At 34.7% G+C, this 18,894-nt stretch overlaps 1 protein-coding gene across 1 annotated transcript in view; it reads left to right on the forward strand.

Moving 5' to 3' along the window:
• The window catches only part of DHX29 (DExH-box helicase 29), a 48,526-nt gene extending 30,523 nt beyond the window's left edge, over window positions 1-18,003 (forward strand). Inside the window, exons 15-27 of the mRNA XM_007469276.1 lie at window positions 467-611; window positions 739-856; window positions 2,094-2,178; window positions 3,737-3,825; window positions 4,784-4,912; window positions 5,005-5,080; window positions 5,791-6,015; window positions 7,113-7,249; window positions 7,659-7,752; window positions 12,733-13,035; window positions 13,831-13,962; window positions 15,089-15,185; window positions 17,518-18,003. Coding sequence (XP_007469338.1) covers window positions 467-611; window positions 739-856; window positions 2,094-2,178; window positions 3,737-3,825; window positions 4,784-4,912; window positions 5,005-5,080; window positions 5,791-6,015; window positions 7,113-7,249; window positions 7,659-7,752; window positions 12,733-13,035; window positions 13,831-13,962; window positions 15,089-15,185; window positions 17,518-17,564 — 1,677 coding nt within the window. The 3' untranslated portion in view covers window positions 17,565-18,003. The remainder of the gene's footprint in view (window positions 1-466; window positions 612-738; window positions 857-2,093; window positions 2,179-3,736; window positions 3,826-4,783; window positions 4,913-5,004; window positions 5,081-5,790; window positions 6,016-7,112; window positions 7,250-7,658; window positions 7,753-12,732; window positions 13,036-13,830; window positions 13,963-15,088; window positions 15,186-17,517) is intronic.
• The last annotated feature ends 891 nt before the right edge of the window (window positions 18,004-18,894 follow it).

Consider the following 18,894-nt stretch of genomic DNA (forward strand, 5'->3'; position numbering starts at 1 on the left):
GATAGAAATTAGAAACTAAAAGACTTTAAAAAATTAAAAGTAGTATTTCAAAGAAGATGATTGGAATTCAGCAACCAAAGTAGAATCTAGAAGGAATGAGGCAGGTGTAAATTACTTAATAAAGTTATTATGACCTCTCTTGGCCAGGCTGCTTTTCAGCTGCCACAGAACAATGCTTCCATTGTTCTGTTTTTCTTCATTTCTTTTTTAATTTAGGGTTTACATGCCAAGATAAAAAGGTTTGCTATACTTAAGGGGACTGTATGAAATGAAATTAATAGGAGAGATGAAATTTTATAATACTTTAATTCTGTTAAAAATTGTATTCTTGCTATATTTTAACAAAATAATAGTGACAATGAGAAAATACAGATTTGAATGAATGCAAATAGGTCCTTTATTCCTTCTTTGTCTTATAAAAATACATAATATTTTTGTTTGGCTTTTTCTGATTTGTTTCTTTTAGGAATACATCCCAGTTCAGACTGGAACAAGTGATGATTTAAATCCATTTTACCAAAAGTACAGCAGCCGCACTCAGCATGCTATTCTCTACATGAATCCTCATAAAATCAACCTGGATCTCATTTTGGAACTTCTTACATATTTAGGTATGTATCTATTTCTGATGTGTCTCCATTTGTTTTGATAAAACTTTTCTACTAACTGGAGATGTTCTATTAATATCTTATATGCTGTTCCTTATTTCTGAATATTGTATCTTTTTAAAAATTTCAGACAGAAGTCCCCAGTTCAAAAATGTTGAAGGAGCAGTACTGATCTTTTTACCAGGCCTTGCTCATATTCAACAGTTGTATGATCTCTTATCAACTGACAGAAGATTTTTTCCAGAACGGTAACTACAGATCTTCATTATATTCCTGGTAGTTTTAAAACAGAAAAATGTTTCGCACATTAAAACTCTTGATCAGAACTTTCAAAGTCTTTTCACCTTTAGTTAAAATTGTCCATGGCAAAGCTCTTTTTAACATTTCTATTGTAGCATTTTATCTACTAAAATTTTTAGGTACTATTTCTACATTTGTTTTATTTTCTCAATATGATTAAGCAGAGGGAATCCTGTGGTTAAGAGTAAGATGGTGACTCCCCTCCCCAGCCCACTGGATGGTGCAAAACCCTAACAGCATTGCAGTTTATCATCCATACATTTTTTTTTTAATATCTTTGAAGCACTTGTTTTTTCTTTTTAATAAATTTATTTATTTATTTTTGGCTGCATTGGGTCTTCATTGCTGTGTGCGGGCTTTCCTCTAGTTGCGGCGAGCAGGGGCCACTCTTCGTTGCAGTGCGCTGGCTTCTCATTGTGGTGGCTTCTCTTGTTGCAGAGCACAGTCTCTAGGTGCATGGGCTTCAGTAGCTGTGGCTTGTGGACTCTAGAGCGCAGGCTCAGTAGTTGTGGCACACGGGCTTAGTTGCTTCAGGGTATGTGGGATCTTCCTGGACCAGGGCTTGAACCCATGATCCCTGCATTGGCAGGTGGATTCTTAACCACTGTGCCACCAGGGAAGCCCATCCATACATATTGTTTTTTTGTTTTTTGTTTTTTGTTTTTTGCGGTACACAGGCCTCTCACTGTTGTGGCCTGTCCCGTTGCGGAGCATAGGCTCTGGACGTGCAGGCTCAGCGGCCATGGGTCACGGGCCCAGCTGCTTCGCGGCATGTGGGATCTTCCCGGACCGGGTCATGAACCCGCGTCCCCTGCATCGGCAGGCAGACTCTCAACCGCTGCGCCGCCAGGGAAGCCCATCATCCATACATATTGAATTGGCTTTTTACTATGCCTGTTTTGATACAGTTTATTACCGCTGTTATGGTTATCACTTCAGCATCAGAATATGTTTTAAAAATTCTTTAAACCCTACATTCCATATAATTCATTCATATTAAGTTTTTTCTCTTTGATGAGTATATATGGGGTTTCACTGTACCATTTTCAGAACTTTTGTGTGTGTTTAAAATTTTTCATAATAAAAAATTTAAAAATTGCTTTCTATTTGCAAATAAATTTTATTATTCTTTGCAGTGTCTTCTAAAGAGAAACTCTTGCTAAGAACTATGATTTTAACTTTCAGATATAAAGTGATAGCTCTGCATTCTATTCTTTCAACTCAGGATCAAGCTGCAGCATTCACACTTCCTCCTCAAGGAGTCAGGAAGGTAAAATTCAGTACAGCAAATTTATATGTGATCCAACTGAGAATATTTCATAAAAGTGTTATGACTTTTTATCATCAAAGACAGTTATTAATATTAAGTGCTTTATAGTGCATGCAGACTCCAGATGCTCTGCAGCTTAACATAATCAAAAGTGAACCCAATATTAAAATTCAATTTATATTAGGTGTTTATGTTTATATTATATATTATTAATAACTTTAGGGGAGTGGTAGTTTAAAAATATGGCATGGATGTTGCTTATGAAAAGAAAAATCACTACTATTCCTTAAAGAAGGTATCACAAAGGATGTTGGAGATCAGGAGCTACTTGAATCCTGGGAGGATTCTTTTTTCTCTTTGCTACTCAGCCCTGATTATTTTTGTAATACAGAGACCATTAGGTTAGGAAACAATCTAAGTATTTTCATTGTCTCCTCTGTTCGGATGCTGAATGAAGAGATACTTGACAAAGAGAGTTTCTCAGATTTTGACCCTCTCTTAGGCGGGGGGGGGGGGGGGGGGGGGGGGGGGGGGGGGGGGGCAAAAAAAGAGCACAATGTAGAAACTCTGGGGAACACAGAGCTCCCAGCAAGAGCCTGGACTCTAATGCACGAAGCCTGGGTTCTTGTCCCTAAGCTGCTGCCCTGTATGTGACCTTTGGCAACCCACTCAGCTTCCTTTCTCATCTTTAAACAGCTGGATTAAATTTACGGTTTTCTAACTGTGCTCTGAAAACTCCAGGGGTTCAGAGGCTGTGTGCTCTGATCTGTAACATTTGGCTTCCCTGTAACATTTTGTCTTAAGAAAAGAATTCCACCTCTAAAAAATTTGATCACCTAGGTCCCATCTAAATCTTAATAATCTGGGTTCTGTTTCCTAGGATAAATGAGTAAGAAAAGCAAGCATTCAGTATTGAGATAGAGCCATAATATATTGAATTTGACCTAGAATTTCCTAAATGTTTTATCTCCAAGGACTCAACAGAAAAGAAAAAAAAGAACAAACAAAAAAGCCACAAGAAGATTGCACTATTCAGCCATCACCATTAAGAAATTTTGAGCTAGAAAAAGACTTAAGAAATCATATATTTCTACCTTGTAATTTGCAGGTCAGGTTATTGGAGGCCAGAGAGGTAAAATGACTTGCCCAGGTCACAAAGCTAATAAGTAGCAGAGCCAGGGCAACAACCCACCAGTTCTTCTTACTGAAGAACTATTACTTTTTTTTTTCTACTTAACTGTGAAGTTTCTGCTGAGCAGTCTCCATTCTCTGATCCAGTTTCTCATTCCACGTATGTCATTTTTAAGATGACTGACTAGAATTAGGGGAATGGTATTTTTGTTGGAATAAGAATCTATAACTTTAATTAATAAGCTAAGGTGATAAAATTAATTAGAGCAAATTTAGATTACACAGTAATAGCAATTAGATTGTGAATTTTTGTAAATAAAATTGAAATTCATTTTTAAAAATTCATTGGCTAAACTATCCAAAGAAGTTTAAATGATGGCACATTGCTGAAAGTTGTTACCTAAATGTTTTGGCTTTTTATTTTCAGATTGTTTTAGCAACAAATATTGCAGAGACGGGTATCACTATTCCAGATGTTGTATTTGTAATTGATACTGGAAGAACGAAAGAAAATAAGTAAGTCTGAATTTTCCAGATCAAAACATTTTTTGAACCTGAAGAGGGCTTGGGACTCTTGAATTCTTAGGAGACATCACAGAATCATTCCAATTTTAGTACATGTGCTGCTGAAGCAAGCACTAGATCACAGAATCATATCAGGAAAATCTCAAATGTCCTAATTCTGCCCAAAACAAAAAGTCTCAGAGAAACTGTAGGGAAGTTTAAAATATCTGAGAATAAATGTTAAAATTCATGTCATCAGTTTTCCCGTAAGTAATAACAATGTACTGCTACTTTTAGAAAAGTGCTTAGAAAATATTCAGAACATAGATTTTGTAAATTAGTTTATAACTTAATGTTTTACAAAAGCATTATTTATGGGATTACAAAAAAAAAGAGCATGAGTTTTAGAATCAGAGTTGGATTATGAATCTCTGATCTATAATCTTGAGCTAGTAATATGACCATCAGTTATAATCATCAGTTTCCTCATATGTAAATGGGAAAAATTAAAATTTCATAATTGAAAGTGCCTAGTACAGTAATTGGTACATAATAGATTAACTGAATCTTCAACAGAAAGATTATTACTTTATAAATGTTTTAATATTTATATTTCACAAATAAGGGAGACCACCTTAGTAGTCTATTGTAATCTATATACACTGTCCCTAATATTAGAAAACTTGAGCAATATTTGGAAGTGAGTATGACTATCCAGTACAAAATAAACTCTTGATTTTTTTAATTGTACCTGTAGAGGAGGTGTTTTCAGGGTTGAACTGTATCTTGTGAAAGGTGCGTTGAATTGTAACGTTCACAGTGGCATTTCTCAAACTCTCAAATAATTCTTATTGCATAATTAAGAGGCAATCTAATCTTCAACTTAATTTTAGAGTCAAATATTTCCAGTTTTTTCAGATTTTGATTTCAGTCAATTATCTACATATTCTCTCCTAAAACATTTCTCTAGGTACCATGAAAGCAGTCAGATGAGTTCTTTGGTGGAGACGTTTGTCAGCAAAGCAAGTGCTCTGCAGCGCCAGGGGAGAGCTGGGCGCGTCAGAGGTGGCTTCTGTTTCCGAATGTACACGAGAGAAAGGTATGGCATAGCCCAGAAATTAAAAACATAAATCAATGCAGTGTGACATTACTGATAGTATGTATTTAGTATTATTTTATTTTATTTTTCAGATTTGAAGGCTTTATGGACTATTCTGTTCCTGAAATCTTGCGTGTGCCTTTGGAGGAATTATGTCTTCATATTATGGTAATCCCAAAGGAACTTAGATGAATTTTTTGTTCTTCACCCCTTTCTGGGCGGGGCAGGTGGGAAGAAGACTTAAACTTATCTTACCTTCTGTTGCTCTAGATTTTCAAGTATTTTATTTACTCTTTAATAAATGCCCCCTTCCCCTATCTTTTATAAGTAAACCCACTGTGCTTTAAGTCTGCCATAAGCACTCATACTTTATAGATGAAAATATAGACTCATAACCTAGACCAGTAGTTCTCAACTGGGGACGATATTGCTCACCAGGGAAAAACGGGAATGTCAAGAAACATTTTGGGTTGTCAGAACTGGGGGAAGAGGGAGACCATGCTATGGACATCTAGTGGGTCAAGGCCAGGGATGCTGCTAAACATTCTACAATGAACAGCACGGTCCCCTAAAACAGAATTATCTGGCCCCAAATAACAATAGAGCTGGACTTGAGAAATCCTGGCCTAGACCAAAGGTTTCCTACTCTGAAAGATCTATAATATCCTTCAGTTCTCAGATTTTTGATTCTATAAAAATCAGAAATGAAGAAACTAAAAATATGGACTGGAAGATCTCATCCTCTTTCCTACTCCCTTAATAGACACAGACATTTATCCACTTTGCTTAAAATTTTACTTAAATTTAGTTCCAGTTTGACCATCTCTTTGTTAATTCTTTCTGATCACATACTAATTTATCACTTTTTCAATCTGCAGAAATGCAATCTTGGTTCTCCTGAAGATTTCCTGTCCAAAGCTTTAGATCCTCCTCAACTTCAAGTAATCAGCAATGCAATGAATTTACTCCGAAAAATTGGAGCTTGTGAACTAAATGAGCCTAAACTGACTCCATTGGGCCAACACCTTGCAGCTTTGCCTGTGAATGTCAAAATTGGCAAGATGCTTATTTTTGGTGCCATTTTTGGCTGTCTTGATCCAGTGGTAAGACAAACAACACTGCTGCTTCTTCACTGTAACTATCATTTTAGCTGGGGAAGTATTAAGTTTAGAAACAAATTTTAACTTTTATTTTTTTTAACTAAACAGAATGTCTGTACTTACATTAAAACCAGGAAATCTAAATGCTTAATGAGAATTTTTGAATATTTAACTTTTTATATTTATATACAAGAAAATCATCCATTTACTAAGTGTATTGTAGGTACTATTTTGTAAAAGGGTTTTGGCTTGTCTAGACTTTTGCTATCAAACATCCCACTTGAAATATTTACTTAATTGAATACATAGTAAGTGATTCTTAGAGCGTTTTGAACTCCACACATAAGTAGAATCAAAAACTTCCTTTTTTCTGAGTTACCTCTGAGCTAGCAATTACCAGCAATTCTGTTTTCTCAAATTATCTCAGAATTAACAAACTTTGTGACTCTGTCTGAATCTCTTGGCTCATATGCATGCTCTGCCATTCCAACTTTCCAGCTATATCAAGTTGTGGCCTTTTCTGGGACTACAAATCAAGGCTGTTTGAAAATGAAATGGAGAGAGTATGACTTACTCTAGTCTCTTTTTTTCTAGTATCAGATATAGATACTCACCAGAATTGTGTTGAGTCCAAGAAATATCCTCTGCCATGACAGTTGATCTGAAAAGCTGCAACAACAACAAATGGGTTGTTATGTAGTCCAGATTATGTAAGAAGTATTTAAATTGCATTGCAGGCAATGGAAATTCAGGCTAGGAGTCAAGATCTCTGAGCTGTGATTAAGGGATTTCTTTTAACTGTGTGACAGACTATAAATCACACAAATATTCATTTTTTAAAATCTCTGATTCTGGTGGTATTACTTCCCTACCCACAAAGATGCTGTAAAAAGTAAAGTGATAAATGTTTAAAATTACATAAAATGAAACTAAAAGTAACTAATTAAAATGAAAATATGTAGCTATTATAGAACACGATAAATTGAAAAGAAGGAACATGCAACTTGAAAGTGCAATTGTTTTATGATTTGCTTTCTATTTCAAATCAGCTTTCAATATATACCTCTCTAATGATAAATTTTTTGGTTATTTATGGATAGGCAACACTAGCTGCAGTTATGACAGAGAAGTCTCCCTTTACCACACCAATTGGTCGAAAAGATGAAGCAGATCTTGCAAAATCAGCTTTGGCTATGGCAGATTCAGACCATCTGACGATCTACAATGCATATCTGGGGTAAATAAATAATCTGGGTTTTGTCAGTAGGTCAAACCTGAGGGTATTTACTTTTTAAAAAAATTTATTTTTGACTTTTATTAAAAGGATACATTTAAGATTTAAATTTATTTTTAGTTACTGCATCTGTCAAGTTGAATTATTTTAAAGATTCACATTTTTATAATCCTAAAATTTACGAACAATGTACTCTGTATTATTATGTGTATATTACCTTGTATTTGAAGTTATTAACTTACTGTTATACATGAACAAAAAACATCTGTATTGTTATTGAAATTCTTACATACAATTGGCTAGTTCCTAAAACTTCCTCTTTTGATATGATTATAATGTAATTAAAGCTTTGGTTAGTAATCTGAAAAAGAGTTTGGAAACATATTAAAATTTGGTCATTTTACTTATGTAGATGGAAGAAAGCACGGCAAGAAGGAGGCTATCGTTCTGAAATAGCATATTGCCGGAGGAACTTTCTTAATAGAACATCACTGTTAACCCTAGAGGTAAGTCTTTTTTTTTTCTTTTTTTTTTTTTTTGCGGTAAACGGGCCTCTCACTGCTGTGGCCTCTCCCGTTGCGGAGCACAGGCTCGGGACGCGCAGGCTCAGCGGCCATGGCTCACGGGCCCAGCCGCTCCCTGGCACGGGGGATCTTCCTGGACCGGGGCACGACCCCGTGTCCCCTGCATCGGCAGGCGGACTCTCAACCACTGCGCCACCAGGGAAGCCCCCTAGAAGTAAGTCTTAATGCAACTATCTTAATTCAGGGTCATACAGTCAATAGGATTAATTTGGAAAAAGAAATGCCTAGTATAGTGCTTGACACATAGTAAGGGTTTAATAAACATTTGCTGAATTAATACATTTGTGATTTTTTGTTTTGTTTATCCCAGCAGTTAACCTGTATTACACAGTGATTCAAAATAGTATGTAACCATCATAATATATTCAGGAAATAATCAAAGATGCAACATGATTTCATAGAAATAACAGTAGCTTGGGAATTAGGATAGTTGTCTATTCAGCAGCTCAGCTTGGGGAAGGTTAATTCTCAGTTTCTCATTTTAAAAAATGGAATTGAATTGGGGATATTGTATAGTTTTTCTCAACTCTGATAATCAGATTTTATTTTTAATTATTATGGAAATTTTCAAACATACAAAATAGTATAGGGAACTCCTGGGTACTCATTTCCCGCCTCCATAATTATCAACATGTGCTCAACCTTGTTTTACTTATACTCCTGTTAATCCACTATCTGTCCTCTAGATTATTTTGAAGCAAATCCCAGGCATCAGATTGTTATATATCTCTGAAGTATAGGACTATTTTTTTCTTTAACATTACCATGCCTTAAAAAATAATTCCTTAATATCATCAACTATACAATATTTAAATATCCCTGATTATCTCATAAATGTTTCTTTACAGCTAGTTCAAATCATGATCCACACAAGGTCCACACATTGTTTGATTGATGTCTCAAGTTTAGTACATTTAAAGGGAAATGGTGTTTAGTGCAGACATGCTATAAAAGTATTCATAACCTCTCACATAATTCCCCTAACCTCTCACATAATTCCCCTATTCTATGCTCATATTTTAAAAGGTTAAAAAATATTTTTATTCCCATATAATTTGACCAGTTTTTGTGTGTGTGATTTAAAATAACTGCTAAACCTAGTATCTAAGCATCTATTAGGTGCTTAGTCAATATTTTTTAATTAATGAATAAAAACTAGATTATTAGATTAGCCTAACAGTGTATTTCTATAATGTCAGATATGCAGTAGACTTGAAGAATGCAAGAAAAAATAAATAAAAATAAAATAACTGCTGAGATGACAGCAGGGACTTTGCTAAGTGGAATAAACTTTGTCCTTGAAGCAGAAAAAGGGATAAATTGAAGAAACAGATGCCTCTGGGCCAGCTGACTGGGGTTCAAGATATGGAGAGCTAATCAACACTCCTTTATCTCCACTCCACTTCCTCCCAACCTCCAAGTTGCCTCCCACCCCCTTCCTTCTATGAGCCTTTTCTTCACCTCCCCTGGGCTGCAAGGTTTTCAATCTCTTTACCAACCTTGTGGTGTGGCAGCAACTGTCTGTTTGGTCTTTCCTCTCCTGGACTTAAAGTCCCTTAAGTCCCAAACCAGAAGCCTAAAGTAAATCCTAAATGTACACTTCACCTTTTAATCACTTGTATCCTGTTTACTTTAAAATGCTCATCCTCCCTGTAGTATTTTAGTTGATTGGCACTACTAGAGGTAGAAAAAGATTATAGGCAACAAGTTTAGATTTTTGCCATTAATAAACTTTGTCAGAGTTCTTTAGGAAATTAAAATGTTTCCCAGAGACAAATGAAGAAGGTTCTTGCAGTCTAGGATCAGAGTCCTCTGTAATTCTTCTTAGTGTTCTCTATGTGACCATCCTTACTGAGTAAAAATGTTGAAAGGAGACCTACTGTGGAAGTAAATAGACTGAATGAAAATGTGTTCAGGTACATTTTTATTGCTCTCACATTTTAGGCATTCTTATTTTATGACATCTAAAGTCGGGAAGATAATCTATACAAAAATCAGTTGATGTTACAGAATCAGATGACTCCATTTAATCCTTGACTTTCCAGTATCTTTTTTTTCCTCCCTAATGTAATTTGGGCTGTAGTTAACTGAAAATTTGGCATACTGTTAATTTTGTTTTAACTGACATACGGTTGATTTACAACATAATATTCATTTTAGGTATACAGCATAGTGATTTGGTATTTTTATAGTTTATACTCCATTAAAGGTTATTACACAATAATGGCTATAACTCCCTGGGATGTACAATATATCCTAGTTGCTTGTCTGTTTTATACATACTAGTGTATATCTCTTAATTCCACATCTCTATCTTGCCCCTCCCCCTTTCCCTTCCTCCACTGGTAATCACTTGTTTGTTCTCTGTATCTGTCTCTTTCTGTTTTGCTGTATACATTTGTTTATTTTAGATTCCACAAGTAAGTGATATCATACAATATTTGTCTTTCTCTGTCTGCCTTATTTCACTAAGCATAATACTCTTTAGATCCATCCACACTGCTGCAAATGGCAGGATTTCATTTTTATTTTTACTAAAAATTTTTTTTGAATTTTATTTTTTTTTAATACAGCAGGTTCTTATTAGTCATCTGTTGTATACATATTAGTGTATATATGTCAACCCCAATCGCCCAGTCCATTCTCCCCCGCCTCCACTTTCCCCCCTTGGTGTCCATACTTTTGTTCTCTACATCTGTGTCTCTATTTCTGCCTTGCAAACCGGTTCATCTGTACCATTTTTTTAGATTCCACATGTATGTGTTAATATACGATATTTGTTTTTCTCTCTTACTTCACTCAGTATGACAGTCTCTAGGTCCCTCCACGTCTCTACAAATGACCCAATTTCGTTCCTTTTTATGACTGAGTAATATTCCATTGTGTATATGTACCACATCTTCTTTATCCATTCGTCTGTCGATAGGCATTTAGGTTGCTTCCATGACCTGGCTATTGTAAATAGTGCTGCAATGAACATCGGGGTGCATGTGTCTTTCTGAATTACAGTTTTCTCCAGATACATGCCCAGTAGTGGGATTGCTGTGTCATATGATAATTCTATTTTTAGTTTTTTAAGGAACCTCCATACTGTTCTCCATAGTAGCTGTATCAATTTACATTCCCACCAGCAGTGCAAGAGGGTTCCCTTTTCTCCACACCCTCTCTAGCATTTGTTGTTTGTAGATTTTCTGATGATGGCCATTCTGACCAGTATGAGGTGATACCTCATTATAGTTTTGATTTGCATTTCTCAAATAATTAGTGATGTTGAGCAGCTTTTCATGTGCCTCTTGGCCATCTGTATGTCTTCTTTGGAGAAATGTCTATTTAGGTCTTCTGCCCATTTTTGGATTGGGTTGTTTGTTTTTTTAATACTGAGCTGCATGAGCTGTTTATATATTTTGGAGGTTAACCCTTGGTCCGTTGATTCGTTTGCAAATATTTTCTCCCATTCTGAGGGTTGTCTTTTCGTCTTTTGTCTAAAATTTTATTACAATATTAGATATTTATGGAACTTGAGAAATAGTAATATATTAAGACATTTCTTCACAAGTTTTGGCTGGTGCTAAACTTGAAAATAAACTGATATATTAATAAAATGCATAATCCGAACAGTTTGCTAAACTAACAAAATATTATTTATACAAAGACTAATGCACAAAAATATATACTTTTTTAAAAAAATTATTTATTTATTTTTGGCTGCATTGGGTCTTCATTGCTGTGCGCAGGCTTTCTCTAGTTGCAGCAAGTGGGGGCCCCTCTTCGTTGCGGTGTGTGGGCTTCTCACTGCGGTGGCCTCTCATTGCAGAGCACAGGCTCTAGGAGCGTGGGCTTCAGTAGTTGTGGCATGCAGGCTCAGTATTTGTGGCTCGCAGCTCTAGAGCACAGGCTCAGTAGTTGTGGTGTAACGGGCTTCATTGCTCTGCGGCATGTGGGATCTTCCTGGACCAGGGCTCGAACCTGTGTCCCCTGCATTGGCAGGTGGATTCTTAACCACTGTGCCACCAGGGAAGCCCAAGATATATACTTTATGCTGCTGGCTTTACTTAGTAATATGATGGACTAGGAAAATATTTAACAAATATTAATATTTATAATAAGGCTATAAATGAAAAATTTTAGCATGCCAAATTTCCACAAAGGCTTTTTTTTTTTAATTGAGGTATAGCTGATTTACAGTATTAATAAGTTTCAGGTGTATCACATAGTGATTCACAAATTTTAAAGATTATGGTTCATTTATAGTTATTATAAAATATTGGGTGTATTCCATGTGCTGGCAATATATCCTTGTAACTTACTTATTTTATACATAGTAGTTTGTACCTCTTAGTCCCCTATCCCTATCTTGCCCTTCCCTCCTTCCCTCTCCCCACTGGTAACCACTAGCTTGTTCTCTATGTCTGTGAGTCTGTTTCTTTTGTGTTATATTCACTAGTTTTATTTTTTAGATTCCACATATAAGTGATAACATACTATATTTGTCTTTCTCGGTCTGACATATTTCACTAAGCATAATGCCTTCCAGGTCCATCCAAGTTGTAGCAAATGGCAAAAATTCATTCTTTTTTTACGGTTGAGTAATATTCCTTTGTATATACATACATCATCTTCTTTATCCATTCATCTGTTGATGGACATTTGGGTTTTTTCCATATCTTGGCTATTGTAAATGGTGCTGCTATGAACATTGTTCATGTATCTTTTCAAGTTAGTGTTTTTGTTTTTTCCAGAAATAGGCCCAGGAGTGAGTTTGCTGGATCATGTCGTAATTCTCTTTTTAGCTTTTTGTCATCCTGTCAATTTTGATAGGAAACAGTAATATAAAATACAAGCTTGTTTGGCACCTTCTCTATTTTAATTATGATCTTGTCTCTTTTCAACAAACCAATCCAGGATGTAAAGCAGGAGTTAATAAAGTTGGTTAAGGCAGCAGGATTTTTATCATCTACAACTTCCAGTGGCTTGGAAGGAAACAGAGCCTCACAGACCCTTTCCTTCCAAGAAATTGCCCTTCTTAAAGCTGTACTTACTGCTGGACTGTATGACAATGTGGGGAAGATAATCTATACAAAATCAGTTGATGTTACAGAAAAATTGGCTTGCATTGTGGAGACAGCCCAAGGCAAAGCACAAGTACATCCATCCTCAGTAAATCGAGATTTGCAAACTTATGGATGGCTTTTATACCAGGAGAAGGTAAAGTACTCATTCTTAAATTCCAATACTCAGGGCATTATTCTAGAAATCAGTCATAAGAAATTAGGATGCTCAGCAGATATCGTATTTGGTTCTTAAATTGAGCTATTCATGTTTGTTTATATTTGAAATCAAGATGTACATGGTTTCTCAACAAAAACATATAACATGTCTTTTTTCCATATTTCCAAATAAGGGAGATATGGGATGGGATAGAACTATATATGATGTGGCAACAGTTTGAGTCACAGTGCAACCTAAGATAATTGAATAGCAAATATTTGTAGATTACAATTAAAACAGTCAACCTTTTGAATCATAGCTCATTAAATTAATAAAGTTCCATAATTTCAAGCATTGGCTTGAATAACTCCCAGCATATTATCAAACTTAAATGTGTAAAACATAACAAATTCCTGACTAATGGCCATTGCTGAACCTTGCTTTAGAAACCAGACACTCTGAAACTTAATCATAATTTTATTGTTGCATTAATTATTTAACAGCATTAGCATAAAATCGCTTGTTCATAGTCTCATTTGTGTTCAAGGTATATAATTCAGCCTTACAATTAATGTTTAAAATCCTCTTAATACTATAAATGCACAGGTGGTGACTGTGATTATTATAAAATTGACAAATTATGCACATAAGAGAATGTAGACATGTAGCTTTATAAAACCTGATTTAAAATATATAGTAGCAAATTATAGAAAAATGCTTACATGAAACAGATAAATGAATTTTTTATATTTTTAGGCTTTAAAGTGTTTTTTTCCTCTCTGTTTTATGCAGATACGGTACGCCCGAGTATATTTGAGGGAAACTACCCTAATAACCCCTTTTCCAGTTTTACTTTTTGGTGGTGACATAGAAGTTCAACACCGGGAACGTCTTCTCTCTGTTGATGGCTGGATCTATTTTCAGGTACATGCTACAACTGATCTTATTGATTATATTAAAATTTCTACTTCCAGTACCACTGAGGTAGTTTTTTAAAAAATTTTATTGGAGTTTGCATAATTTCTTCCAATAATTTGACTTAAAATAGGAGACTTACTTATCTTATCTTGCCTATATGGTTTTAAATCTGTTTAATTTGAAAATCAAATTATATTGCTATTACAGATTTCATTTATTGTCAGTAATAATTATAATTTGCCATGTGTTGTATACTTCAGTAGTTAACTTTACATGGATTATCACTAATTTAATACCCTAACAGTCTTGTTAGATAATTTCTGTAGTTTCTTTCTATAGACAAGGCACTTAAGCTCAGTGAGAAGTTAAATAACTTACCTAGGTTACATGGATTGTTAATGGTAGAGCAAGGTTTAAACCTAGAACTATCTGATTCTCAAACTCATGCTCCTTCCACTATATTGTGCCACCTATAAAGAGACACAGATTCATAGCTTAAATGCATATTTATCACATTCTTCATTCTTCTCTGGAAAAATTAGACCAACCAGTGCTACCAGCAATAAGTTTATTTCTCTGTAACTCATCAACATTGACCGGTTTAAGCAAATGTAATACATTCTACTGATACACCATGATAGCTGTTTGTCTAAGACTGGAGATGTAAATTTTAAAGGCAACTTAAAAAAATATGTGCAGTTCTCACAAAAGAGGCTGAGGTGGTAGTAGAGTTCTATAACTGGATTGTGGTGATGGTTGCACAGCTCTATAAATTAACTAAAAATCATTGGATTGTATACAATGAATTTTTTATGATCTATAAATTATACCTCAGTAAAGCTTTTTAAAAAAAATTCCATTTTAAAAACTAGTAAGAGAAGAAAACAAACAATTGAAATAATAGTTTCTTTATTTTGGAAAGAAATATCAAATTTATGGGTACTTAATAAGGAAATTGAAGTTAATGTATCTTAGCTACAGGAAGTAATTTATTTATATTTTTCCCATAACGTTTTAAAGTCAAGATGTGCTAAAGCATATTGTAAGGTATACATGCTTACTTTGATTTTATTTAAACACATTCCCACTCCCTGGGATTAACATTGTTCAATTTGTCATCTCCTCTCAATAGGCACCTGTTAAGATAGCTGTCATTTTCAAGCAGCTAAGAATTCTCATTGATTCTGTTTTAAGAAAAAAGCTTGAAAATCCTAAGATGTCCCTTGAAAGTAAGTGTTTGATTATAATGTAGGTAGAAAACAGTATACTTTTAAACACTGGCATACACTATAGCTCATTGAGGCTTAAATTCCATGTGATTAAAAATTACTTTAATAAAATTTATTTTATGCTGAATTCCATCAGACACACACAATTCTTCATTATTCACAATCTAGTTATCCTCTTAAGATTCTTCTGGTTTACTCCTTCCTCTTCTAAGCTTCACTTCTAAACTTCTGGCCATTTCACAGAAAAAGGATGATAAAACTGAGCATTTGTAATTTTGCTACTAGTTTACATACTAGTAAACTAGTGATACAGTAGTTATTTTAAAAAATAAGAAAGAGGGACTTTCTCTGAGGTTCCCAGTGTGTTTTCTCTACCATTCTCCCAAATGCAGAGCTGTTAGTCTGTATAAAATATGTACATTATCCTTCAACAGAAATCTGCAGTGGACACCTGAGTTGCCACTTAGTCTGGTATAGTGTTTCCCAAACTTGCCAACTAATCAGAATTATCCTGGCAGTTGTTAAAAATACAAAGTCCAAAGACCTACTCCAGGCATACTGAATCTCCTCTGTGGGAGAGGCCTATGGCCATGTTATTATTTTGTAATCTCTTTTAATCTGTAACACTTCCCCTCTACTACCCTCCCCGTTTTTAAATTTTTAGTAAACTAGGTTATTTTTCTGGTAGAATTTCTGACATTTAGGATTTGGGTGGTTGCATCTTCATGCTTTGATTTAATGTGTTTCTCTGTTTCTTATATTTCCTGTAAACTGGTAGTTATATCTAGAGAGTTGATTAGAATCAGATTTTCAGGAAAAGAATATTTATTTTTTGGTTGGTGCTGTATTCCTCTCATTGCATCACATCAGTTTGGTTTTCCTGCTTTTAATGATGTTAAGAATTGATTTATTGTTCAATGTGATTGTATTTAACAAGTATCCCGGTTAATTCTCATAGTTAGGCAAGGTGGGGAGCTACTACTGGTCTAGTGCTACTGCCCTGAAGCCTCACACTGTGTGTTTATTTGCATAACTGAAGGTGAATGAATAAGCGCTAAACTGTATTAGTTTTCCTATACTGCTGGAAACTTAGATCAGGTCTTGACATATTAAGAGATGTGAGCTCTTTTCTTGAGGAAATTTGTGCACTACAACTCAGCCTTAGAAAAAATTACATTATATAAAGGACAGGTTGAACCTCAACTTTTAAATTAAGAAAAATGAATTTTAAAATGATTTCAGTGTTTCTCTTTGCCATGAAAGAGAAAGCAGAACTTGCCCTCTGATGAAGCATATATTTTTGACTTAGCAGGGAGGATAAGGTACATTAGTGTCCTCTTTCTGGACTTCAATAAGAAAAGTTGGGATATAACACCAAGCTGTTGAAAAAGAAATAACTGAAGTTGCTCTTGTACTTTCTTTACTCTTCCTCAAACAAAAAATCATGGTTCTTTCTAGACCTGCTGTGTTCCCTTTGCAGCAGGTGACCTTTCCTTTCCTTTTTTTTTTTTTTTTAATGCCACTGTAGCCTCTAGAAACCAGAGTGTCAGGCCATGGGCCCCATTATCAAAATTCTCCATTGCAATCATTGAAACATAGACCATTCTCTTACTGAAGTATCTAATAAGATACAGAATTTCAGTCTTGTAGCCCTGATAATTACAACTATCCAGAGAGTAGTTAGGAAGTCACAATATCAGACCAACTGTTTAAAAATGGAAGCAGCTGTTAAAACCTCTAGCAAATAATGTAGCCTCTATTGGTCTATTCATCAGATTAATTGGTGTTTGATTCCTTTGTTGTGTGGAGAGGTTTGTCACTTTTCCATTGACACCTGTCTAAGAGCACTTCCCAGTTAAATTTCTTTGTTTCCTTTGCACTAAACATGGAGAAATGGATAAAGAGTTCCTTATTCCTTGCCCATACTGTTGGAATCCTGACATGTTCTGAAGTTTATAGAAGAGTCAAAAAGCCTTTAGTATATTTGAGCCAGGTGAAAAAGTTAGGAAACTTCTGTCTTAAAAGAATTTTTAAGGAAATAATTCCTTATAAAGGACCAACAGTTATATCACATCATCTCTTCAGGCCTTTGCCTACTTTTTATCAAAGTAGGTATAATACAACTATAATGATAATTAAAATAATATTTGTAGGGCAACAAATTATATTATAGAAGCATCTCTAGTTTTAGAGTGAATATTGCTGGTGTTAATTCTGTATTCTAATTTAAAAGAATCTTTTAATGAAGTATATCTGTGGTTTACACGTGTATATATTGGAAAATTAGTCAGTGATGAATTTATTCATGGGAGTTTTTTCTCCTTCCATCCAGATGACAAGATTCTACAGATCATTACTGAATTGATAAAAACAGAATAATAATTGAAACTGAAATTCATGGTCAACTGCTTTAAAAATTAAGATGAAGACAAAGTCATGAAATTATGTGAAAATGGACCATCCCATTAAGTATTTCAGTACTTACAGTGTTGGTACTAGCCATAATGTAAAGGTGGTGGAAAAAAGCACATACTTTAAACGTGTAATTTTCTAATTTCTTTTTAATGATGATTATTCTCAATGCATTTGCCACTACATTTACAATAAATTCTTTGGTATCATCCACGTTGTATACATCATTATGTGCCTTATGGGCAAGGTCTGTGTCTATAGTATCTATAACTTTGTGTTGTGATTCTCTTTGTACCCACCTCATCCTCTCTATCAGTCCTTGATGTCTAGAGAGTTTAGACCTTCTTGACCCAGTGGAGAAAATGAGCTCCAAAACCAGTTGTAATTGAATTTTCACAAAAAGGAACAACTTCACTTTTTTAATATTTTATACTCAAAGTCAAAACCTAATAAGGTATACACTATTAATAGATGCCACCTATATCAGTAACATTCACTAAGTACAAAGACATAGTACTGGAGGATAGGCAGCTATAGCTAATGCTACTGTCAACTCAGGGATGAGTAGCTTGCATCATTTTCCTCAATCATAAGCTTTGATATCACTGCTCTTGAACCCTTTTTGTACCCATAATTGGATTGATAAAGTTGGTAACTTTGAGATAGTAAAACATGCTTAGAAATTTTTCAGTGGTTTTATTTGTTTCACTTACTGAGGATCTTTGAAACTCCATCTTGATTATGTAGAGGAATTTTCCGTCAAGATTGCTAAGGAACTTCAAGTATATTTTTGTGTAAACCAAAGGCAGAAATTGTATCTGAAGGACAAAAGATTAGAATTAAGTAGGAACATAGTCTAATTGCTTGACTCTCATAGTAGGCATTCGGTGAATATAGTTGACCCTTGAACAACACAGGGGTACCAACCCTCCATGCAGCTGAAAATCTGCCTGTAACTTTTGACTCCCCCAAAACTTAACTACTAACAGCCTACTGTTGGCCAGAAGTCTTACTGATAACATAAACAGCCGATTAACATACATTTTGTATGTATTTGTGTATCTAACATATATTTTATACATTCATGACATACCTTTTTCTTAATTTTTTTTTGATATTTCTAGGCTACATGGCTCATCTGCAAATTTTTTTAATTGTTGCAAATCTTCAAAAAAACTTTCCAATATATTTATTGAAAGAAGTCTCTATAAGTGAACCCACAATACAGTTCAAAACTGTGTTGTCCAAGGGTCAACTGTATTTGTTGATGAATGAATAAAAGAAGCTGTAACTTTCA

This window comes from Lipotes vexillifer, unplaced genomic scaffold (assembly GCF_000442215.2).
Source record: "Lipotes vexillifer unplaced genomic scaffold, Lipotes_vexillifer_v1.1 scaffold810, whole genome shotgun sequence".
NCBI lineage: Eukaryota > Metazoa > Chordata > Mammalia > Artiodactyla > Lipotidae > Lipotes > Lipotes vexillifer.